The sequence below is a fragment of the Cydia fagiglandana genome, chromosome 27 (assembly GCF_963556715.1).
Source record: "Cydia fagiglandana chromosome 27, ilCydFagi1.1, whole genome shotgun sequence".
Classification (NCBI taxonomy): domain Eukaryota; kingdom Metazoa; phylum Arthropoda; class Insecta; order Lepidoptera; family Tortricidae; genus Cydia; species Cydia fagiglandana.
In genome coordinates this window covers 3596637-3623422 of record NC_085958.1, presented here as the reverse complement: position 1 = coordinate 3623422, position 26786 = coordinate 3596637, and the positions used below count along the sequence as shown (strand labels likewise).

At 38.8% G+C, this 26786-nt stretch overlaps 1 protein-coding gene across 1 annotated transcript in view; it reads right to left on the bottom strand.

The window, feature by feature from the left end:
• The window catches only part of LOC134677996 (protein diaphanous), a 48355-nt gene that overhangs the window by 5267 nt on the left and 16302 nt on the right, over positions 1-26786 (bottom strand). Inside the window, exons 8-22 of the mRNA XM_063536438.1 lie at positions 25767-25875; positions 24499-24627; positions 23540-23670; positions 22020-22195; positions 21312-21366; positions 12665-12822; positions 10373-10501; positions 10105-10205; positions 9366-9543; positions 7876-8049; positions 7035-7187; positions 6120-6238; positions 5411-5546; positions 1735-1899; positions 782-939 (exon numbers count right to left, since the gene is read on the bottom strand). Coding sequence (XP_063392508.1) covers positions 782-939; positions 1735-1899; positions 5411-5546; positions 6120-6238; positions 7035-7187; positions 7876-8049; positions 9366-9543; positions 10105-10205; positions 10373-10501; positions 12665-12822; positions 21312-21366; positions 22020-22195; positions 23540-23670; positions 24499-24627; positions 25767-25875 — 2071 coding nt within the window. The remainder of the gene's footprint in view (positions 1-781; positions 940-1734; positions 1900-5410; positions 5547-6119; positions 6239-7034; positions 7188-7875; positions 8050-9365; positions 9544-10104; positions 10206-10372; positions 10502-12664; positions 12823-21311; positions 21367-22019; positions 22196-23539; positions 23671-24498; positions 24628-25766; positions 25876-26786) is intronic.

The following is a 26786-nucleotide window of genomic DNA, read 5'->3' as shown; positions in this document are numbered from 1 at the left end:
AACAAGTGCGAGTCGGACTCGCGCACGGAACCCGTACCATAATGCAAAAAAAGGCAAAAAAAAAACGGTCACCCATCCAAGTACTGACCCCGCCCGACGTTGCTTAACTTCGGTCAAAAATCACGTTTGTTGTACAGTCAACAACAGAGCTATGAATACAGGCAAAGTGCCAAAAATATGTATACACGACCTTAATGTACAGGCAATAAAGTACTGTATACATATTTTTGACACTTTGCCTGTATTCATAGGTCTGTTGTTGACTGTATGGGAGCCCCACTTAAATCTTTATTTTATTCTGTTGTTAGTATTTGTTGTTATAGCGGCAACAGAAATACATCATCTGTGAAAATTTCAACTGTCTAGCCATCACGGTTCGTGAGATACGGCCTGATGACAGACGGACGGACGGACGGACGGACGGACGGACGGACAGACGGACAGCGGAGTCTTAGTAATAGGGTCCCGTTTTACCCTTTGGGTACGGAACCCTAAAAAAATATTATCCCATAGAAAACGGACCAGCCAAAATGTATGAAACAGCCAAATTTTTTTTTCACGGTTTCGCGGTTGGTCCCATAGTAAAAGTTGCTTAGTATAATCCCAAAACCTTCCTGGCAACGGGAATGCAGTTATTTTTTTAGTCACCCTGTATAGATAACTGCCCCTTTGGCTCGGAAGGTCAAATGGCAGTACATTTATTAAGAAATACTGAAGTTTCTTAGGTTAGGAAAACCATATAGCAGCGAAACATGTAACGAGAAATGGTATCTTTAAATACCTGTCCATAACGCCATCTTGCGCTCGGTCCATGTCGACAAGCTGCTTATATCTGTGCTGTCGATCTCTCCTCTCTCTTTCTGCCGTGGCGCGAGCTTCCCTTGCCCGTCTCGCTCGCTCCTCCGTCTCCCTCGCTACTATGTTCTCTTGGTATGCCGCCTGAAATACACAAAATGTTAGTAAATTGACAATAGAAGCTTATGGGATTGATTTGGACGGCCGAAGCAAAGACGAGTACTTGAATAAGTTACGAGTCAAATAAAATACCTAACAAGACATGGTGCTCAACACTCAATGGATGCGTCAATTTTTCGGAACACGGAGTGTAATATAATGTCACTGAGTTCCTGAGTCTATACAGCGGGTGCCCATTATTCGGAACATTGTTAACTCACCGCAAAAGAGTCCTTAAAAGTCTTGATATCGGAGAAGAACTCTTGTACTTGTGCGGATCAAAGACGTAGTATTCTGCTAGTTCTGTGTACATGGCGTCCATTTTTCGGAACATGACGTGTAATTGTGTCACTAAGTTCCTGAGTATATAGAGGATGTCCATTTTTCTGGACATTACTCACCGCAAAAGAGTCCTTAAAAGTCTTGATATCGGAGAACTATTCGAGCGTGTACTTGTGCAGGTTTAACACATAGTATTCTGCTAGTTCTGTGCACAGGGCGTCCATTTTTCGAAACATGGAGTGTAATATATGTCACTAAGTGCCTGAGTCTATATAGACGATGTCCATTTTTCGGGACATTCTTTACTCACCGCAAAAGAGTCCTTAAAAGTCTTGATATCTGAGAAGAACTCTTCGAGCGTGTACTCGTGCAGGTCGAACACATAGTATTCTGCTAGTTCTGTGTACAGAGCGTCCATTTTTCGAAACATGGATTGTAATATATGTCAGAGTCCCTGAGTCTATATAGAAGGTGTCCATTTTCCTGGACATTACTCACCGCAAAAGAGTCCTTAAAAGTCTTGATATCGGAGAAGAACTCTTCGAGCGTGTACTTGTGCGGGTCGAACACGTAGTATTCAGCTAGTTCTGTGTATAACGCGTCCATTTTTCGGAACATGGAGTGGAGTAGATCGCATTGTTCCCTGGCTTCTTTCGCGAATGACTGGGGCAGGGTTCAGGAAGTATGTTGACAATGCTTACACATTTTAATGAATAACACTAGTTCAAACCAGGGATGTTGCGGATGCAGATTTTATGACATCCGCGGATGCGGATGCGGATATTTTAAGCCTCACATCCCCGGATGCGCATGTCAAGAATTGGTACATAAAAAACGTCAAATACATTTTTAGCATTTTTTATTTAAAAAGAAATGAAATGTTTAGTATTTGAGCAAGAATATACGTGCATTTTATTTAATAAACAGTAATATTATAATGACGAAATTATCTAGCACTTACGCCGCCGGCGCCGCCGCTAATACGTTCCTGTTACCGACGTGATCGACATCCGCATCGATTTTGGGATGTTGGACATAATGCGGATGTTCCGCGGATGCGAATATTCGGAAAATCTCTGGTTCAAACTAGTGTTTTCTAAAAGCAAAGTCCCTCAAGACAATTTGCTTCTCATTCAAGATACAGATGTAGTGCATAATTATTTTCTATCGCGAGTATTTTCACGGAAACGTATAAACGTGTCTTGCTACGAGTATTTCAGTCAGTCTCGGTACAAAAGGTACTGACGTTGACTGAAGTAGCATGACAAATACGAACGTTTCCGAGAAAATACGATGGAAAACAATTACGCACTACATCTAACAAATAAACAGTTTATTAGGAAATAATAAAATCTCATTAGATAGCTCCGTCCTTAGTAATATGGTAGACCAAGGTAACACAATTAGAGACATTTGTAATAAGTTTGCATTTACCTTTACAAACGAGATAGAGCAAATTAAGCATACATGTAACGATATATGGTTAGACAGAAACAAATATGTAAACAAGACGGACGTGTGTATGAGATGGCAACCCGTGCATAGCAAAGACGTTAAACGTGTAATTAATCTAATAGATAAAAATAAAGCGCCGGGAAGCGATCTTGTACGCATGTCTGACCTGAAGCTAATCGTAGATAAAGTATGTCCAGTCATAGCCAAATTAATTAATCTATCAGTTACTCAACATAAATACCCTAATAAGTTAAAAGAATCTCTAGTACGTCCAATCCATAAAAAGGGTGACCGTAAAGTATACTCAAACTATCGACCAATATCCATTCTCTCCAGTATAGATAAAATAGTTGAAAAATGTATAATCAATCAAACAAGCTCCTTTCTTCAAAAAAACAGTATATTAAATGATTGTCAACATGGGTTTCAGAAAAGTAGAAGTACTGCCACTCTTTTGTCCAAATTCACTGATGAAATTAATACTTACTTAGACGATAAAAAATTTGTTGTAGCAATATTCTATGATTTTAAGAAAGCATTCGACACTTTAGATACAAACACCCTTTTAAATGGAATGGCTGAATGTGGTGTGGGGCAGCCGCTAAACAAATGGTTTCGCGACTATCTCACATCACGTTCATACCGAGTGAAGATTGGAGACGACCTAAGTGATGAGACACTAGTACATTGTGGAGTACCACAGGGTTCCGTATGTGGCCCCGTGTGTTACTTAATGCATGTAAATAGCTTATGTGGAGTTCTGCGAAACTGTTCCGCACATATGTTTGCTGACGACCTATGCACCCTACGCGCAGGTACCAATATGATAGAAACTTGTCGTCTAGTTCAACAAGACATAGACTCAGTGGTAAAGTGGTCACATGACAATGGCATTATATTGAATTCAGATAAAACTAAGCTCCTAATTATACAATCGCCATATCTAAGCCCAACAGAAATGCCACTCCCTATGTATACCCATAGCTTTACTTGTCTTCATAATAACTTACACGATTGCCATTGTAAACCAATAGAAAAAGTTGATTGTGTTACATATTTAGGTGTTAAAGTAGATTCCGCATTTTCTTGGCAACAACATATAAATTATATCTGTAGCAAACTTAGAATTTTATTAGGAAGATTTTACCACCTTAGCTTTAAAGTACCAATTAATGTATTAAAGTGCTTATATTTTGCAATAGTTGATTCCGTGTTAAGCTATGCCCTTGATTGCTATGGTCTCACTTTTAAATCGTATATAGATAAAGTAGAAGCGCTACAAATTAGATTCTTAAAGTTACTCGTCAATAAAAAAACTAGAAACAGTTGTAAAGGTAATTATAATAAACTATTTAAAATTTGTAAAATACTCCCGGTCAGTTTAAAACACAAATACCTCTTAGCAATTAACAACCACAGCAATAAAGAGCAAATCTCGACACGAGTAGAACATAAACATAATACAAGATCAGTGGCTGTGCAAAAATATGAAATACCCCGCGTCACCAATTATTACGGAGACCGAACTCTAAAAAAAAGGTTGCCATATTTCTTAAACAGTCTTCCAGAAAATATCAGGCTCGAGCCCAATAAAACTAGATTTAAAACAGCAGTAAAGCAGCACCTATTGAAAATGCTTGGGTGACAATTGCATGCCTGTGCCTGCAAATGTCACCCAAGTAAAGTAAGGTATATCTGATTATATTAGTTAAGTGTATGATGTTAGTTTTTATAATATTTTACATTGATTACGTATGTAAGTAATTATATCAGAGACTCGCACCTGCAGACAAACTGTGTAAACAGTTTTGCAGGGAACTGAATTAGATCATAAGGTTATTTCTTGTATTAATAATAGTAATAAATAAAATAAAATAATAAAATCTGTACTTTGTTTCTCTCAATCTCAAACAGCCTAAGAAGGATATTATTGGAATGATATTATTATGTAAGGGCGATGCAGGAATTACGAACTCGTGTTAATTAAGCCCTCAGCTTCGGGCTTCAATTCACACTCGTTCGCAAATTCTTGTTTACCGGCCTTAATACAATAGTACATTATTGTCGAGGCTCGGAAGTAGCTACTTGCAGGCTGAGGATTCGTTTTAAACGGACGACCTTGGGAGTCCGTTTAATTGAATCCGAAGCCAGCAAGTAGCCTTCCAGCCGAGTCATATATAGTGCTTTTCTCAAAAATGGTGCAACAAATATAAATATCATAGAAATATTTTACAAAAGCAACATTCTTACGTATATATTTTCGCAGAACAAAGCCCTTGCCGCGTTTTTATTTTTTTTAATAAAAAAATAGAAGTGTATTTTTGTGCCGAAAATACGCCAACCTATTTGAGACAGCTAAATAGTCGCGGTACTAATCATCTGTTTGGCTGTTTAATGGGCCTGTGCCTTCATGTGATATGGCCATTTCAACTTTTATAAAGTTTGGAACTCGACAAATAATGGAATTTGTATGCAACATTGCAGTCCTAAAATCGAGACTGCAATGTTTTTAACTTTTTAATTTTTGACTGACCATAAACTGCGCGCTTCGCGACCTATTTTTTAGATGGCAAAGTCGACTTTGCCGTCCATTTTTGAGAAAACTGTTCATACTGTTAAGGGGCCTATCATATTGCCAATCCGAACCAAACAACTGACAGGCTGAAATCGTCCGGCGAACTGACAATCTGTGGGCCGCTTTATAGTTTGTAAAGGATACGCTCATGGTCTCGTGGAACCTGTCGTCTGGCTCCTGGGGCACCCTCGAGTTGTTGAGGTCGGTCTCTAGGGCTCGGATATCGTTGTCCATCTTCTTTAGCGACTTCTGCACGTTCTCCATCGAAACGCGGGCCGCCCTGGGGTAATAATACATTTTCACCTCAGCAGCTCGAACAAGGGTACTTTGCTTCTTAAAAACAGTGAGCAAAATGCGATTTTGCTCACTGAGTCATTTTGTCTCACTCAATGAGCAAAATGCGATTTTGCTCACTGAGTGAGAAAAAATGAAATTCAAGTGAACTTTATAGTCAAATGTCATTTCAACATGCAGGGTCTAATACAATTTCGATATACTTGGGTTCTATTATCTCTGTCCCTCTAGGTATGTTCTCACTGCTTAGGGTGAAACATTTTGTGTACTACACGAGATCAAAGTTATTTACATCTCGTGCGCTTTTGAATCCCTTACTACGCTCAAGATTCTAAATTAGATTCACTCGCTACGCTCGTGAATTAAAAAAATATTATAGAATCTTTCGCTTGCACGGTACTCAAAATAAGCACTCGAAGAGATATCAAACTTTGATCTCTTGTTGTACAAATAACTATTCTGGTTAAGCTATAGAGAAAAAAATACATAGAGTGCTCACTCCATACATCAGTTTTGGAGTGAGCACTATTCTTACTATATTTCTCTCTGATATGTTTACCTGTCTATGTGGGGCATTTCTTCTGCGAAGTTGAGCGCGTCAGGGAACTTCCTCTCAATCGTGTCGACCAAGTAGTGTAGTAACGTCTGCTTGTTCTCCAAATCTTTAGTCGCTGTTAACTGAAAAAAATGGGCTGTGACAGACGGACAGACAGACAAACGCACAAGTGATCCAATAAGTGTTCCGTTTTTCCTTTTGAGGTACGGAACCCTAAAAATACAAATGTCATTTAATTTCATAATGTCTACAACTATAGGAAAAAATATTCTTTATTTAATTTTTACTAGCGTCCTGCCCCGGTTTCGCATGGGTAAACCTTAACAAATTATACACCTGAACCTTCTTCAAGAGTCACTCTATTGATAGGTGAATACCGCATGAAAATCCATTCAGTAGTTTTTGAGTTTATCACGAACATACAAACAGACAGACGCGGCGGGGGACTTTGTTTTATAAGGTCGAAGTGATTTATACAAGAATATACTTAACAAAAAAAATCTAATGCTTGGTAGATAAACAAGATAAGGCTCTGTTCAGACCAGGAACCGAATACCGCTAAAATTTTCATACAAATTAATCGGTATTCAATTTCGGTATCACGGTTGTTTAAGTATATTTTTGCATATGATTTAACTAATGTGATCAATCATTATGCTTAGTACGTAAATACTATTCTAGAATATCAAAGAAATATTGTGAATGGTTCCCCACTTAAATGTTTATTATATTCTGTTTTTAGTATTTGTTGTTATAGCGACAACAGAAATACATCATCTGTGAAAATTTCAACTGTCTAGCTATCACGGTTCGTGAGATACAGCCTGGTGACAGACGAACGAACGGACGGACGGATAGCGGAGTCTTAGTAATAGGGTCCCGTTGTACCCTTTGGGTACGGAACCCTAACAAACTAACCTTAGTCAAGAAGCTGATTTCGAACCCATACGCCCCAGCATTGTTAGAGCCAGTGTTCATATAGTTTCCTAATAACAGCAACAGTTCTAGGATCTTCGCGAATTTGCCGCTAGATTTAACTTCCTCACACGCCGCTGTGCCTGACACGATGTCCTGTGAAATAAAGAATTAAAATAGTTAAAACCTTTCACTATAGAGGACGCTTGGAATAAGATGACAGTTATTCAGGCATCTGGCAGATGTTCATTGGTGGAAGGCAGAGTATGTGGCCTCCACCGATAAAAAGCTGCCAGATTTACTAAAGATAATATAGCAAACTAACTGAAGGTCTTTCGTATCTTATGTCCATGCATAATTCCATTAATCAGGTTTCTAAAAAAACATGCGGCTCCTTTGTCCCCGGCCCCTGGCAGATGTTGATCGGTGGAGAGCAGTGAGTAGCCTCCACCGATGAACAGCTGCCAGATCTATAGCTTACCGGTTTAACTTCAGATATCATCTCCGTGTAGTGTTCTCTGAACGCTAAACTCCTTAACCGAGGCACTAGACGTTTGACATCAGCCACTGTCGCTGCAAACTGCTCAGCTTCTGTTAGGTCCTCTTTGTTTTGAGAGCAATGGACTCGATCCGGGCATCTGGCAGATTTTGATCGGTGGACGGCAGTGAGCCTCCACTGATGAACAGCTGGCAGATTTAATAGTAACTTACCGGTTTCACTTCAGATATCATCTCCTCGGTTTTTAACTGGTCTTACTTGCTCTGGGCACCTGGCAGATGTTGATTGGTGGCGGGCAGAGTGAGTAGCCTCCACCGATGAACAGCTGCCAGATCTGTAGCTTACCGGTTTAACTTCAGATATCATCTCCGTGTAGTGTTCTCTGAACGCTAAACTCCTTAACCGAGGCACTAGACGCTTGACGTCAGCCACTGTGGCTGAAAACTGCTCAGCTTCTGTTAGGTCTTCTTTGTTCTTTAATTCTGACAGCTTTTTAAGCTGGTCCGCGGGTGGTAGGTACTGTAAACAAAAAAAATAAACTGATATAAATGTACATATACTAAGAAAAAGTGACCAAGGCTTCCAGCGCCCCAGGCTGGAAAGGAACCAGCGTCCTCTGCTATCACAGCAGGTGCCTACGCCATTCGGTTACCGGGCCACAGCGGCATAGGTCGAATTTTTCATTTTTTTTCTTTTTGTATATGATATTTAATTCAGTTTATAATTTATATAGTAGTGTTTCTACTCGAAATTTAAACAAATTAAAATATTTTCTGAAAATAATTTAATTTGTTCTAATACTTCTAATAGTAACAAAAAAAATGTTTGAAATATTATAATAGTCTAATTTTAAAGGAGTCGGAAATGCGCATGTGACATCCCTGTAGTTGTAAAGTGTCGATACTCCATATGCTATGGTAACCGCTTACTATGCCCGTTTATTATGCTATAATTGGTCATACTACAGCGTAAATGTAAATTAAACACTTAAAACGTTGTTTTTGACTGAGCGAGCGTGAAGCGCGAGCGAAGCGCCTCCGTTATAACTTGAGTAAAAAAGCTTTCGTATGTCCGGCTATACTCTAGTTGCTTTCTCAACCGATTCACGTGAAATTTTGTGAGCAGGTATTATACAGGATGGCTAAAAAATAACTGCTTTCCCGTTCCGATTTCGGGGTTGGCCCCATAGTAAAAGTTGCTCTATATAATCCCAAAACCTCACTGGCAACGGGAATGCACTTATTATTTAGCAACCGTGTATGTATAGATTTTTTTCCATTAGTTTTCGGTCTTTATTCAAAATTGCGGGTGTATAGGTAGTATAGGTATTTCGGGTAATATTACCTGTATAAGTAAGTCCAGGACATTGGCCGACAATACTGTCGTGTCGCATCGTAGCACGCACGTTCGTATGTGCTCGTACGAAATGTGTTTGAAAGTAACAAGCCGATTTTAACTTACTTTTCTAATAGCGGTATCTATTTGAAACGTTTCAACTAAATATAATACAGATGGCAATGCGTGGTGCGTTCGGTGTGACCTCACGATGAAGCCAGAATATGGACATTTAGGCCCACTTGCACCATCCCTCTAACCCGGGGTTAAGCAGTTAAACCGTTAACCTAGTGTAAAATGTATGGGTAACCATGGAAACTCCAGGTTTAACCGGTTAACCCCGGGTTAGTGGAATAGTGCAAGTGGGCCTTAGACGGTGGAACTCATCGGTGGCTACTAGTAAAGTAATCTTCGAGATTGGGTCCATATGTTTCGTTTTGGCAGTTAAAACTGTTTCTTTTCAATTATTTTTGACAGAATGTAAATGAAATAAACATTACCTGTATAAGTAAGTCCAGCACATTAGCCGACAGCACTGTCGTGTCGCATCGTAACACGCACGTTCGTATGTGCTCGTACGACATGTGTTTGAGAGAGCCGCCCAATAGGATAGAGAGGTTCTGTGCCGCTTTGCTGTCTAGGACTTTTAGGTCTTTCACTTTTTTTAGTGTGTGGACCCTGAAATAGAAACAACATTAAAATAGATAGTTATTTATGCAATAAGCAAGAAAAGTTCGCTTTTGCTGCGAGTACACATTTTATAATCCAACGAGGTGAAAATTTTATAATGGAATCACGAGCGAAGCAAGTGATTCTAATTAAGATATGTTTAAGGAAACATCTATACCTAAGTAATGTTGCCAACGTAACAATACGCCATATTTTATGTGACTGTTTCCGTTTTATCTCCTTAATAGATAAATAAGGATCTAAAGCGCAGCGAGGGATTCATTTCAAAGATTCGTTACGGTGTGAATTTAAAACACGAAACCTAGCCTTTGTATTTTATTATATATTTATTTAAAACATAATTTAACTAAATCAGGCCCGTAAAGTTTTATTTTATGAATAAGGGGGTAAAATATCGCCAGGTGACAAGCAAAAGTCACTAAGTACTATCCAAAAATTAAAGTAACAATGCACTTTATTACACTTGTAACACGGTTTATTGTCCAATAATTTCAATGATGTTAGTTAGTGATTTTTGCTTGTCACCCAACGATATTATTCTCAGCTTACTTATCGACCGCATCCTCGTTCCTCTTGGCGACGGGTTTGCTGGAGAACTTGAGCGCCAATCCGCTGAGAATGTCCGGCGACGCCATCTTTTCTTCTTGTACCTAAAATGCAAAAGTCTTAATAGTATGTAGTAGTAAAACACATTATTGTTAAAAAATGTAGGCGTGAAGGGTAGTCGTCCCAAATAAAATTTGAATTTGGCGAATTTTTCTACTGACAAAGTTCTTTGACCGGCTATATTTGGCAGTTTTAGAAAACTTTTTTATACCTTGACCCAGAAGGCTTTCTCGGACATCTTGGCAGGAACGATCGTTTTCCAGTTGGCTCGCTTCAGAGGTCCCTCCACCTCCCACTTCTTCTTAGGTTTCAGACCGTGGGGCAAAACGTCGGGTTGGGGCTGAAACGCAATGCAATTTTGGTAAGTAAATTCTTGAGACCTAGAATGGTATTTAAAGTTTTCGCTTTTTGTTTGATTTTATTATAAGTGCAGCTTGTTCGCTCCAATTTGTAAAATTTTAAAGACAGAAGACATCGAATTTAAACTGTTGTGAGACATACTAACATGGAATAATTTTATGGTTTAGATTCACTTGTTTTTAGTCAGTAGAAACATGTCGCGCGAGTGACTAAAAACAAGTGAGTTTAAACCATAAAAACGTTAGAAATAGTATATTTTATTGAATTCTGAGTCACTCGAGTCATTTTTGAGACGATTAATTTAAAATTCGGATAAATCCAATTGTTAGATTTTGCAATTCTAAGGGAAATAAGAGTAGGTATTTTTAAGAGGGTATACAGGATATATCGTTTGAAGATAAGGGACTCAATTAATTTTTCTATAGATAGAATAATAAATACATTTTGCTTTTTATTTTTATTTTATTTTTTCATATAATGTCCGAAAAAGTATAAAATGTACAATAAATATGCTTATGAGTTTATGACGTGATTTCAAAAATGAATCACTGAAACAAGACAGTTAATTAGGGCTTTAATACGTTTTTGGCAAAAAAATCATTTTTGGTACAAGCTTTTATCGCTGACTGTACTTTTTTCCACAGACAACTAATACTCATCGAGACAATTCTAAAAACCCCAAACACAATTAGCTTCGTTATTTTATCACAGAGTTCCTATGGCCACCTCCGGTCACTATCATCAGATCAGCTCGATGACACCATAATATTGCCTTGTCACCCAACTTATGTATGTATGCAAAATTTCAGCTCAATCGGAAACCGGGAAGTGGATCAAATTTAACTTGCAAGATTTGATTACAGACTAACAACGGGACAGGTGAAACTAAATAAAAGCTTGTAAAAAATGGCTGCATGATTTTTTTTCTTCAACGGAATATAACAGTTCAGTTCAGTCAATGTTGTTGTTGTCGCTTTCTAGGAGAAAATAAATGGCGGGGCAATATTTAGGATTTGATGTAAAATATAAAAAAGCAAATACTGAGCCACAGACAAAACATCCTCCAGACTGAGCACAGTCGCGCTACCCCTTCACGCATACGGTAATTTTACTCCATGTTCGAGTCGAAAGTGTCTTTGTGTTACTTCCGTGTCTTTCAACGGACCAATCACGGCACGGGATTACGCTCGCGTCGTCCCGCGCACCCCCGCATTTTTGGCATCATCGGTTGCATGAAATAATTGCTCTAAACTCGGTCTAGAGGATTCCTAGTCTATGTACTGAGCCACGAGTCATTTGAATATAACCGGGTAATTCAATAGGGAGTACTACTGCAATGTTCTGCCGCCAGAGTGCAGCACTAATTTGTTTAGTAAACTATAGAGTAACTTCTACATACCAAGTCTTAAACAGTCGCTTGACAAGTTTTCACTATGACATTGATGCGTCAAGGCGGTTCGTTTACAGGTGGCCTACCGCGAAACGTGAAAATCGAATTTTCTTTATTTGCTTTTTTATTCATCGAATAAGCGAGAGCGATAGAGAGGCGGAAACCGAACTTTCGACTGTCGCGTTTCACGGTAGGTCACGTGATCGACCTAGGGACGCATGTGTCATTGATGACGTTAATGAGGTTCGTTTATTATATGCACAGAATAAATATTAGTACTAGGTACAGAAGACTCACTCTCTAACAAAACGCGCCTGTTACGATCAGCACAGATATGGCCGCTAAACTTCGTTTTTTTTAGCATTAGAAATTAGGTAAACAATCTTGATGTGTCTTTTAATTGAAAAACATATTTTAAAAATATGTTACGGCAAATATGTAACAATTATGAATCTAATACGATCATTTATAATCTTCTGCTTTCATAAGTAATAGTTTTTGATTTTTAAAAAGCGTTTTTCAATTAAAAGACATGTCAAGATCGCTTACCTTCTTGCAAGTTCTTTCTAATGCTAAAAAAAACGAACTATAGGTGGCGACAGCGCCACGCCGGCGCGGCCGGCGTTGGGGCCGAACGGATGCACTTTTAGCTACCTGTAGCAAAGCGACGGAATCGCGGAGTGAGTCACGCCTGCTATATGTGCTAAAGGTCCGCAGATTTTTGCCTAATATTCCCTATGGAAATAAACTCACCATTCTTGGCGCCATGGGTCCCCCCATGGGCGGCGGCGGCGGGCGCGGGCCGCCCATCATGGGGGGCGGGGGCGGCGGACCCCCCACACCCGGCATGGGGGGCGGCGGCGGCCCGCCCGGCAGCGGCGGGGGTGGAGGGGGAGGCGGCCCGCCGCCCACTGGAAGTACACAATAAATGACTTGGGGCCACTTGCACCATTCCACTAACCCGTGGTTAAGCGGTTAAACCATTAACTTAATGTCAAATTGTACTGGTAACCATGGTAAATCCACAATTCATATTAATAACAATTATAACAACAATTATGAGTCATATACGATTATTTACATTATTTTGCTTTCACAAGTAATAATGACTAATTATCAGTGTTGGGCGTAATTAATTACTCGTGTAATTTAATTACATAAAATTTAATTACATGTAATTAAATTTTCTGTGTAATTTGCAATTATAATTACATTAATTAGTAATTAAATTACTCAATTACTTTTCATTTATCTTTTTAATAATATACAAATATGAACAAATTTACTTGGAGTAATTATAAAGAAAAACTTTTATGAATTCCATTATACGCAGGATAACGTTATAACATATTTTTTATCCCTGGAATCATACCTTTATAGGGTACTATGTGACAAACCACGTTGAATATGGCGGTCGGCGCTTACGTCGCGTAGCACCGCATTAGTATTGGGGCGCCGCTAATAATGACGTAAGCGCCGACCTAAGGTGCCTTTCGGGTTGGACTGTAGCAAAGGGGGGGCTGAGACTTAGAATTTTTTTTTTGACAAAGTGGTGTCATTATGACACTATTTTTAAATGATTGTAATGTGTAGATCACATCAAAATAAGCATCTTTTACTGAAAAAACTTTTCTCTCAAATGAAAAATGGCTGAGTTAGACGCCTCCAAAGATTGATGTTTTTAAAGGGAGCTGGGACTTAGAAAATTTTCATCACGAGTGGTGCCATTATGACATATATTTTAAATGATTGTAACGTATAGAACACGTCAAAATAAGCTACTTTTACTTGAAAAACTTTTTTCTAATTAATAATTTAATTACTAATTACATTTTGCAATTGTAATTAGTAATTAAAATTTTAATTACTTTCCACATGTAATGGAAATTATTTGTTGGAATTACATTTTGTAATTGCAATTGTTAATTAATAATTCAATTACTTTTTGCCCAACACTGCTAATTATTAAAAGCAGTTTTCATTCGCTTTCAATAAAAAGACACGTCAAGATTGTTTACCTTTTTTCTGATGCTAAGAAAACCACAGAAGTGAGAGTTAAGTCATTAGATAGATATTTCTATGTAGGTACTTCATTTCGTTCTATGGGCACCGAGCAGGATTCCATTACAGAACTAAGATATTGGTATTTTAGTTAAGATATCGTCACCCTTATTGCCTAGGCAATAGAGTCCAAGTAAGTAAATTAAATACTACAGGGTAGATGTTCGCGCGCCGCCGTGCGAACGCGGCGGTTAACTCTATTGCCTAGGTATAGTTCGTAGGTTTCAAATAGAGCCCGACGGCTAATCCTATTGTCTATTGTTAAGTAAAACCGCTCGTGCCACGTGCCACAACCACCTGCATAAAAAGTACAGTACTTCGGTTACCGAGTGCCGGCGAGTCGAACACTACAGAACCAGTGTAAACTGTGTCATCGAGATGCGTAACAAAGTCGCGTTATCGGAGAGCGCAGCTACACTGGTTTTTTGAGCGCTGGACTAGCCCGCGCTCAGGTGCCGAATAGAATACTTAAGACCCTTTTTCGCGGGTAAGTATCACGTGCGGTTTTACTTAACAATAGATAATAGGATTAGCCGTCGGGCTCTATTTGTAACATACGAACAATAATAGGGTCGGTTGCACCAAACCGTCTGTCACCGTTAAAGCGTTCGCTAAATTTTATTGTATGGGAAGTTTCATAGATCTCTGCTGCGTGACGTTGATCAGTCTGTTAACTGTAGTTGGTGCAACTGGCCCTAAGAGCGACGACATTTTAACGCCAGGGGGCGTGGCCTAGAAACAAACTTGTATGACGGTAGACGCACATGTGCGTCGGGGACAGTGAATGTAATAACTAAAATACCAATATCTCAGCTCTGCAAAGGAATTCCGCTTGCTGTCAATAGAACTAAATGAAGTACATAGGAATACCTACATATCTAATAACCTAATTCTCAACTCTTTTGGACCATTTTGACGCATAATCCTTTTAGAATATTTGTGTGAGAGCACCATAAAGTCACATGCTTCTATATTCTGTAATGAGCCAATTATAAAAGACTTTACCCTAAAATGAAAAAGTGTAATCAAACCTGAAGGCATTGGCGGCGGCGGCGGCCCCCCGCTACCCGGCCCTGTTAAAGCGAGACAACTATATACCCATGCTCATGCAGTAAGAAAGAGAAAACAGCACATGCAAATAAAATACAGATTAATTTAATATACCTATACAAGTAAGTAAGTACAGTCGACGGTAAAAATATGGGTGTACGGTCAAGGAATTTAAATTCCGACCCATTTCGTACTTTGTCACAGTGACAATCAATATGAAAGCCGCTAGAGACCTCATACGGTTGTCACTGTGACAAAGTACGAAATGGGTCGGAATTTAAATTCCTTGACTGTACAAATCATTTCAAGAATATGTCCCATAGCTCTTATGTCAGTGAATTAAGAACTATGGGACATATTTTTGAGTAAGTTGTCTACACCCATATTTTTACCGTTGACTGTACCTTAACGGGATAAGTTCGCCTTTGTACACATTTACTGTATTCTCTCTGTGTTATGTACAGTCAAGGAATTTAAATTCCGACCCATTTCGTACTTTGTCACAGTGACAATCAATATGAAAGCCGCTAGAGACCTCATACGGTTGTCACTGTGACAAAGTACAAAATGGGTAGTAAATTAAATTCTTTGACTGTACTTGTTTTGTGCAATAAAGTGTTTACTACTACTACTACTACAAGTAAATAGAACGTTTTTTAAAAGGAACAAAAAAAAGTTAAGAATATGTGTCGTGGTTGTCAAGTTTCATGCACTTCAAAAGAGAGTTCGCGGCCGGAATGATAACATCTGTCCAAGCGTCTATTCTAAAAATTATATTATCTATAGTGTAAATATACTTGGTCAAGCAAATCTTGTCAGTAGAAAAAGGCGCGATATTCAAATTTTCTATGGGACGATAACCCTTCGCGCCTACATTTTTCAAATTTGCCGCCTTTTTCTACTGACAAGATCTGCTTGATGCAGTATAAATCATATACAAACTATGTACAAAATACCGGGTGTGGCCTGTAACACGAGCAAATAATTAAAACATAGATTGTACTCCTCAAAGGGTGACACTTTTGTTCAACAACTTTTAAAAATTATAAAGTGTTTAGACTCCCTATTTTTCATACAAAATAAATATTGCCTTCAATGGACGCCAACGCCACGCCATATCATTTTGATTGACGTTGCTTGTCACGCCTTAAAAATAACAAAATTCGCAATACATTGCCTCTTAGATTAAATAAACTTTAAAGTATATTAAAAATCGTGGCTTGATTATATTTTTAAAGCTTTTATAAAGTTATTTATAAAAGTCGCTGAACAAATGTTGGTCAGTATGAGGAGTACAGCCTACAGTTTAAGTTTTTGCTCATATTACAGGCCACACCCGGTATAAATAAATGTTAAAATACAAACCTGAAGGCATAGGCGGTGGTGGTGGGGCTCCTCCTAGAAACACCCACATAGTATAGCATGCTTTAGTGAGAAGTTAGTAAACCGTCGACAATACAATACAATAGAATCCGCTTATAATGACATCGAAGGGAAGTGACAAACACGTCATACTAAGCGGATGTCATATAAAGCATAGTGGATTAACTTCTTATTTTTGTTACTTTTTCCAAATAAATCTCAAATTCCTTTTTGAGAGATGAGTTTTATTAACCGTGTACCAATTATCTCGAAAATCAAAACAAAACATCAAACATCAACATTTATTCAGCAAATAGGCCATTCAGCAAATAGGCCACAAGGGCACTTTTACACGTCAACATTGAATTTACATAAAAGCAAAAATAATAACATCAACAATTTTATAAAATAAAACTAACAATTCAAAAACAACTTACACGCCACGCACGCATCAAACGTTTCGCAATGAAAGACGTAAGGTACGGCTACGAAAACCAGCGAATTGTCAGTATAACCGGACATAATTCCATAACAATAGGATTTATAGGTCATAGTAAGCGAATTGTCACTATAAGCGATGTCATCTTATCCGACTTCGTTACGTAGAATTTTATATGGAAACCAAACTTCGCACAGTAATTGCGTCATAGTAAGCGGTCGGTCAGTATATGCGGAGTCATAATAAACGGATTCTACTGTACAATACAAATACTCTTTATTGCACACCTCGTTACAGAAAACAATACAAATAATACAGGAAGAAGAGGTCTACCAGAAGTTGCTTACCTATAGTTCGTTTTTTTTTTTTGAAAGAAGGTTAATTTGACTTGTTTTTTAACTGAAAACGCTTTTTACAAATCAGTAAGTATTACTTATGAAAGCAGAAGAATATAAATGATAGTATTAGATTCATAATTGTTACATATTTGCCGTGACTTATTTTTAAAACGTGTTTTTCAATATAAAGACACATCAAGATTGTTTACCTTATTTCTATGCTAAAAAAACGAACTATAATTTAGTTACAATTTGTTATAGAAATACCCCTTTCTTCATAAACGCGCTACAAGCCTCGCACGGTTTATAGTAAAAGGTGTTTAGTATAACCTAAATATTTCAAAGAGTATGGCTATGGCTAAAGGCATAGAGAAATATAGTAAGACAAGGGTGCTCACTCCATACAGTTTTGGTTCCAAAGATATTAGTATTTTCATAGTCGACATCTAGCATCGAGTAGCGGAATTAATTATCAGTAGTTTAAGTAGCAGTAGTAGTACTGTCAAGTGACAATAGATGTAGCACCGACCGGAAAGTCTTATGTTGTTGAGATTAGACTCGGTCGGTGCTACATCTATTGTCACTTGACAGTACTACTACTGCTATAGTTCGTAGGTTTCAAATAGAGCCCGACGGCTAATCCTATTGTCTATTGTTACAGGACAGGACATTCTTACACAGATTGATTAAGTAAAACCGCCGTGCCACGTGCCACAACCACCTGCATATTTGAAACCTACGAACTATACTTAAAGTACTGATAATTCCCCTACTCGATGCTAGATGTCGACTATGAAAATACTAATATTTTTGGTACCAAACTGATGTATGGAGTGAGCACTCTTGTCTTACTATATTTCTCTATGCTAAAGGTTAAATACCGGAGGTATGTATGTTTAGCTCCATTCCTTGATCAAGCTTGTGAAATGATTATACTTTCAGCAGAACATTTAAAAAGAAGCCTACATTTTAAAACATAACTAATCCACATTTACTGCAATCAATTTGTGCTACAAAATCGATATTAAAAGAAGCGCTTAAAAATAAGTCGTGGAAGTTAGAAAGTGTGTGTGTAAAAAAGGTGCCGTTATCAACCAAAAGGAACCGTATTATTAGCTGTCAATAAAAAGCTATTGCCATAACGATTTAAACAGAAATCAACTTAGAGCCAGTTGCACCAACCACACTTGACAGACTGATCAACGTCAGCCGGCGCGCCCCGGCACTTTACTATACTGGAGTCAGTTACGGATCGCTGCCATATGTGACCCAAAAACTTTTTATTAAGCTATGAGCTTCATCACATATGATCTCTGAGTAATTCTAAGCATTTCTAGCCTCGGAGGCGATAAGAAGCGTGCGTCTAGTCGAGGAGGGCGGAGTACAAAGATGGCCGCCACCCGTCATCATTCAAAAAAATCTGTTCTGGTCTTGGTGGCTGCTAGGGCAAGTTTGGTATCATTTTCGTATAAATCGAAGACGTGGAATTCATTGCTGATATTTGTTTTTTTTCAGTTTCATAGTAATTTTGCAAGAAAAACGTAAAAAGATAAAAATTTGGGATGGAGGTTTTTGCTTTGAGAGCTAATAACTTTTGTATAGTGGCCAAAAGTATCATACAAAAAATACTATAATAAAGCGCAATTCATGCAGCTTCTCAACATATACATGTTTAGTAATATCCTACTGCAAAAAGATGGTGAAAAAATTATTAAATGACCGCAGCGCGGGTAGTTGGACTCTCGCTAGGCGGCGTTTATCTTACAAAATGGTCGAGTACGAGTATCTACGTAGGTAACTATGCTTACTTTGCTAGATTTTATGATGACGAATAAAATGCTTTCTGTATATTTAATGTCCGCAGTTTCCAGTACACAGACATAATTCTGGTTTAGGTTAAAAAAATACACACAGGTATCCCCATGTCTAAAGAGGAGGGCGGCTCGCTTAACAAATAAGATCATGTACAACCGCAATTTCAGGTTGGGTTAGGTTAGGTTCGTTAGTTACCTTTTATCCCTCAGAGCAGAAAATAGAAGCCCCGCGAGGCGGGGCTTCGTTGGTTTGTCACCAAGTCATACTTGCATAACCTATATTAGTATGACAAATATACATAGCTGTTATGATTAAGATAAAAAGATAAAAGATAAAAAATAGTTTATTCAAGTAGGCATATTACAATGCGCTTATGAACGTCAAATAAACCTTTACCGGCTCCAACCGTACACCTCTGCCCCGAGAAGATTTAAATCCCCCCTCAATTGGAGGAGGGTATCCCAATATGGGACCGGCAACAAACTCGGCGGGACACATCTTTTCAAAACATTATTACATCTTATAATTAACATGCATTACGAGTAATTAAGAAAAATACAATTTAAATTACTATAGAATTCATGCAATTATACTCAGTGAGTACATAACTAAATGTAAATTCTAAATGTAAGCTCTCAGCATAATAGTTATTTGTTTTACAAGGGGGCAAAGTTGTTGTTTAACCGCTCGTGCTAATATTGATACCCGATCAAGCGAATGATTTCAAAATTGAACCACCAGCGTAGTGAGTGGTTCGAAAAATGGAATCTTGAGCGTTGTAAGGGTTTCAAAGAACGAGGGTTAAACAAAATTTGCCGCCGAGTGAAACACATAATTTTTCACCACACCAACCTGAAGCAAATATTAAATGTAAAATATCAAACAAAATCAAACCAAATCAAATCCAAATGAATGTTATGTGCAAGTTGAAGTTATTTATTAAAAACAACAAGTAAGTACCTATAAAATTACTTAAAGTAAGTTATAGCATGAAAGTTATCGTGAAAATAAATATTTTGCCTCTTCCTAAGTAGTACAATTTCTCTCATAAATAGTGTTTTAATATTATCAGCAAAAATAAGAGCGCTATTTTATTAGAATAATTTCATTTATAATAGTTATTTCTCGGACCCAATTTTGGACCCGGGTATATCCTTAAACTACGTTCAAAAGAGAGGTATGGGCACTGTGAATGTCATCTCGCTTTGTGTGGTAGGGCACAGCACAGCGGATGTCATTCCAGATCTATCCGAGCAGAGCCCAACTGGGGAAGTACGTACTTACCTCCACCTTACAGAAAACACCGGTCAAATAACACTAGGCCCCACTCAAATCGTTGCAAGTGCATTAAAATTAAAGTGCATAAAATTATGTCTGTATGATGAATTATGTCTGGATGAAAGTATTTTATTCGTCATCATAAAATCTAGCAAAGTAAGCATACCTACGTAGATACTCGTACTCGATCATTTTGTAAGATAAACGACGGTCCGCAAGATAAATGAAAGTCCAACTACCCGCGCTGCGGTCATTTAATAATTTTTTCACCATCTTTTTGCAGTAGGATATTACTCAACGTGTATATGTTTAGAATCTGCATGAATTACGCTTTATTATAGTATTTTTTATATGATATTTTTGGCAACTATACAAAAGTTATTAGCTCTCAAAGCAAAAATCTCCATCCTAAATTTTCATCTTTTTACGTTTTTCTTGTAAAATTACTATGAAGCTGAAAAAAACAAATATCAGCAATGAATTCTACGTCTCCGGTTTATACGAAAATGATACCAAACTTGCCCTAGTAGCCACCAGGACCAGAACAGATTTTTTTGAATGATGACGGGTGGCGGCCATCTTTGTACCCCCCCTCCCCTTATTGCCTCCCAGGCTTGAAATGCTTAGAATTACTCAAAGATCATATGTGATGAAGCTCATAGCTTAATAAAAAAATGTTGGGTCAACTTCATAACTGACTCCGCTACTATGAAACTTTCCATACATAAACATTTAGCGAACTCTTTAACGATACGAACAGTTTGATGCAACCGACCCTTAATCAACCGACAATGTGGTACCTTTTCGCTGAAAACGTGACATGTCGTATAGTTCGTTTTTTTTAGCATTAGAAAGAACTCCACAGAAGCAAGCGTGCAGTTTTTATCAGGCTCGTTATTTGTTAATAATTATTGAATTATCTAATGTAGCATGGTCAATACATATAATTTACTTCAATTGATTACTGCTAAAAGTGCCGCATTTGAAACCACAAGCTTACTTCTGCGAAGTTCTTTCTAATGCTAAAAAAAACGGACTACAGTAAAGCGATGCTTACCTCCCGGCATTGGTGGCGGCGGCGGCGGCGCCGGGCCTCCGGGGCTCCCTATCGCCTGCAATCAATAAATAAATATTACACAGACATTCTTACACAGATTGACTAAGCCCCACGGTAAGCTCAAGAAAGCTTGTGTTGTGGGTACTCAGACAACGATATACGAGTATATGTCGGCGGCCGATCGTAAATCAGGCATTTCGTGAAATTCCTAGGCATATCGTGAAACGTCAAAATCTTTGACTCGTTCCCTGAGTCGACGGAGCCCCGCTGTGGCGGGGCTCCTATTTCTGGGTAGTTTGCCCTTCGGGCATCTGAAGCAACCTAACGAACCTATCTTACCTATATTGGTTTAATGTGACTATAGTCAAAACATTACACGGGAAATGAAATACATTCATGACTAAGTAACATATATCTGTGTTCATCACACAAATAAATGCCCTTACCGGGATTCGAACCCAGGACCACCCAGGCTTCATAGGCAGGGTCACTACGCACTAGGCCAGACCGGTTGTCTTTGGAAATACATGAAAGGAAGAGTTTCTCAATCCGTCGGTCTCGAGGGCCGCTGGGCCTTTTAGACGTTGTTCTAAGTGCTCTGTCCGCGCTTCGGCCTCCAATCTCACTATAGCGGCCTCTTACTTTATCAAATTAAAGCTGTTTCCTTGAATGATATCTTATTCTTATCACAGTAATAGTATTTATTACCTTAGCAATAGCGGCTATATTTCCCTGCGTGACACCGCCAGGGCCGCTGGGCGAGCCTTTTAGACGTTGTTCTAAGTGCTCTGCCCTCGCTTCGGCCTCCTGTCTCGCTGCTATGGCGGCCTCAAGCTTTTGTTTTAGTTCGTCTACTTTTCTTTCTTCTTCTGCTCTTGATTTTTCTGAGGAAATTTGAAGTATGTTAGTTGGAATTTTGGTTAAAAAGTTGTGAAATAACAATACTGAATCCGACGTTTCGAAAATTAGATCCGATTATGAATTCTATTCGGTTTTCATATTTCGTGTTTTCAATTCTTGGTGACACAGATATAAATTAGAGATGGGCCGAATATTCGGTAATTATTCGGTATTCGGCATATTTTTCAATGTTCGTACTTCGTATTCGGCCGAATAGTTCGGTTCGAACTGCCGAATATTTACCGAATTAACAAATCATTTTTAAGCTAGCGATCAGGCATGAAACGATCGATATTAAACTTTCGTGAGACATATTTTAAATTGTTTATACGACAACGGTTTTACTCCCTTGAATTTTTAGTCGCTATTGGCGACATGTTTCGGGCCCGTCGGGGGTCCTTCCTCAGGCGCTCGTGCTCGCGGCGATTGCAACTCGTGCACTGATCGCGCCGCCCGCCTCGTCGCTCAATTCAAGTGAGTAAAACCGTTGTCGTATAAACAATTTAGGCATGAGACGGTTCCGTGTCTTTTCTTAAACATTCCCGGCCGGTCCAGAAGGGTAAGGTCAAAAACACGGAGAGTGCAGATCGCGGGCAAGTATAAACTTGTTTCCAGCGTTTTAGGCAGTTTTTTAGCCCAACCTAATATTCGGCCGAATATTCGGTAGGGAAAAGTCCATATTCGGCCCATCTCTAATATAAATACAATAATTTGTAAGGTAGAAGTACTAGTGCTCGACGCTGCAGTATTCGACATGGGCACTTTATGTCAAAGTGACAAGGATTAAATTTGAATACAGAAAAATTCCGCTCCGAAACGTGGTCTTTCACTATCGGTCTTATCTCAAAACTCAAAGTCGCTCAACGAGCTATGGAGAGGGCTATGCTCGGAGTTTCTCTGCGTGATCGAATCAGAAATGAGGAGATCCGTAGACGAACTGAAGTCACCGACATAGCCCACCGGATTAGCAAGCTGAAGTGGCAATGGGCAGGCCACATTGCGCGCAGAGAAGATGGCCGATGGGGTCGAAAAGTGCTCGAATGGAGACCACGGACTAGAAAGCGCAGCGTACGACGTCCACCCACAAGATGGACGGACGACCTTGTTAAGGCCGCCGGAAGACGCTGGATGCGGGTCGCTTCCAGCCGGTACGAATGGAGGTCCAAGGGGGAGGCCTATGTTCAGCAGTGGACGTCTTATGGCTGAGATGATGATGACAGAAAAATCTTCGCCGTTCAAATTTAACCTATACTACTTTGACATAAAGTGCCCATGCCGAATACTAGTGCAGCGTCGAGCACTAGTACTTCTACCTTATTTCTACGTACCAATCAGTCCTTCTATAAGCGGTTGCACGTCGATATTGAATCTCTGTGTGGCTCTGAAGTCGGGGTCGTAGCCGTTCTTGTGTAGAACTATTTGCGTGATGCATTCCTCTATTAGCTTGTAGTATGCTGGCCTGATAACACAACAAGAAAATCTGTGTTACGTTGATAATAGTTAAAATAATTTTAATAACAAAACTTCTGTGAGACACAGACATATTAAATATATTAAGAACCGTTCCGTAACCGTCAACGCAAGCTCCTGATGACACTTCTCGCTACGGAGTGAAACATGTCGAGCGATTTTCGACTTAAAATACGTGAGTTCTTAATATGTTTAGTTAAACAAATTCAAGAAGACCTAATTTAATTTTACATGGATAATTCCTAATTTCTCAGTAGGTCTTTCTAAAGTCATTATGGAACTTGCTAACTATGTAAACAAACCGCCATATTGAAATTGTCTCTGAATGATGAATTTACTAGTGAATATTGTTTACATAGTTAGCAAGTTCCATATAATGACACTTTAGCATGACAAAAAGCTAAATAGTGCTGGTAGCCTATTCACAAGACGACCCAGCTCGGCACTAATTTTAAAAGCAAGCTACCACCATCCAGAAAGGAAACTAGACCTTATTAATATTAGGATTATTCGGGTTTTTTCACGATGTTCTCCTTCATTGAAAATCGCTTGAAATGTTGAATTTGGTGTATTGGTGTATTTATCTATATTACTTTATATCTTTTACCAGCTAAGTGACTTTCTAGTACAGATGTAGTACATAATTATTTACCATCGTATTTTCTCGGAAACGTACGAACGTGTCATGCTACTTCAATCAACTTCAGTACTTATTGTACCGAGACTGACTCAAATAGCAAGACACGTTCGTACGTATCCGAGAAAATACGACGGAAAATAATTATGCGCTACATCTGTAAGTACCTACTTGACTTACCTTATTAACTCGTCATCTCGTATAAACAGCAAATGTTGCAGTATGGAGAGTAGGTATGGCTCCGCCGGCGTATCCATGACTAAGTTCTTCACCAGTTCGAAGCATTCGTTGGCGTCGTGGAAATCCACTCTGAAAACAACATAATATTGTACAGACGTCAAAGATATGTTTACATTTTTCGCCTTATTACAAAAGAGTAAGGTGCAAAAGTGTAAACATATTTTTGACGTCGACTGTGTACACGTTGTAACGTGGCAATGCTGCCAGCGTTCTGGGCACGCTGCCAATAGACGGCGATTTAGGGGCAAATTTTCTATTTACAGTTTTTTTTAAGCTTAGTTTTAAATTTTAGTTTGTTTTTTTATTGTTTAAAAAACCGGACAAGTGCGAGTCGGACTCGCCCACCGAGGGTTCCGTACTTTTTAGTATTTGTTGTTATAGCGGCAACATAAATACATCATCTGTGAAAATTTCAACTGTCTATCACGGTTCGCGAGATACAGCCTGGTGACAGACGGACGGACAGCGGAGTCTTAGTAATAGGGTCCCGTTTTACCCTTTGGGTACGGAACCCTAAAAAGGCTATTCGACCATATTGTACATACATAAACATAGGTAATAAAATAAATTCGCGATAGACCCGTCTATAAATGTGAGTTAATATGTGTTCAAAACGCGAAAGTTTTAAATATTATACATTACCAGGCGTGGCTCACTCCGCGATTTCGTCGCTTTGCTACAGGTAGCTAAAACTACATCCGTTCGACCCCAATTTTGGGGATTTGCCATAAGCCGCGCGTGGCGCTGTCGCCACCTAGCGGCCATATCTGTGCTGATCGTGACAGACGCGTTTTCTTAGAGAGTGAGTCTTCTGTACTTAGTACTATTATTTATTCTGTGACATTACCAAATATCTGAACTATCCACAACCTGCCCAGTGTGATTTTTAATGGACATATTCCATGAACTTATTATATTTGAATCGGGCGTTTCATTTCCGTAGAGAAAAATATGTTATAAACCTTTTGAACGCCAAACGGCTCATCCATTTGCCGCGCTACTGACGCCACGGGGGTAAAATTTAGTAAATAAATAATGCCAACCTAAAAGTGGGGTGTTTTTCAGTAGATTTTCATAAAAAAAAAAACGATCGACGTCAAATACCGTCTTTGGCGTCGTTGTCACGATTTTGCGTTGACGTCAATTGCCGTCTGTGGCGTTCAAAAGGTTAACTAAGCATTAAAATATCTAAAAGCCACACAACTTACCTGACGTCATCGAACTTCGCTAGAAACTCGTCCTGGTCGGCGGCGGCGTGTTGGTCGAATACGGTCATTTGAATCTGTCTCGCTCCCTCCGCGCCCGCTCGCAGCTCGTCTGAAAAAAAAATGTTATTTGTTTTACAACACGGCAAAGTTATTGTTTAACCCTTCGGATGTCTAAGCGCAGATCAGTGCGAATGAATTTAAACCATAGTCTAATAAAACATGGTCTTCTCTTCCCAGAGTGACACCAGACTACGTCACAATAACATGGCCGCTATATATAGCGCTATCGCATATTATCATATAGCGCTGTCGCATGATGACGTAGGCTTGTGTCAGTCACGTGACCACGAAAAGACGGGAAGAGAGTACCAAGCGGAGTATATTATTATACCATGAATTTAAACTTATTGTATTAAACAATGGATTTAAATTCACGCGCACTGATCAGTGCTTAGACATAAGAATCAATCAATCAATCAATCATTTATTTATTTCTTTGAATGTGGTACATTAAAGATGTAATCATACAATTTTGTTCAGCACATCCTGCCTGAGTAGGCATAGAAATAGTGAGTCTTACCTTAAGAAGGGTTAAACGTTCGTGCAAAGATTCCAAAATTGTGTGATTCGAAAAGTGGAACCTTGAGCGTTGCGAGGGTTTCAAGGCACGAAGGTTAAACAAACTTTGCCACCGAGTGAACCACAAAAATTTTTCACTGCACCAATGCGAGGAAAATACTAATCGTAATGGCTCTAGCCATGCGGTAGAATGAGATAGCAATATCACTTGCTCCCTCTAACGCATAAATGCGTCCCTTGGAGTGGCCGGCGTTGGCCCATCGTGTAGAGGAGCCATCAAATATCAAACCAAATCAAATCCAAATGAACATTATTAAATAAAATCATCATTTAAAAGTAATCCAACCAGCAAACATAAGAAAACAGCTCAAAATTTGCATTTGATTACTTTGCCTCACGTGTGGATAAAATGCAACTTTGCTATCAGTTTTTGAAGTGCAA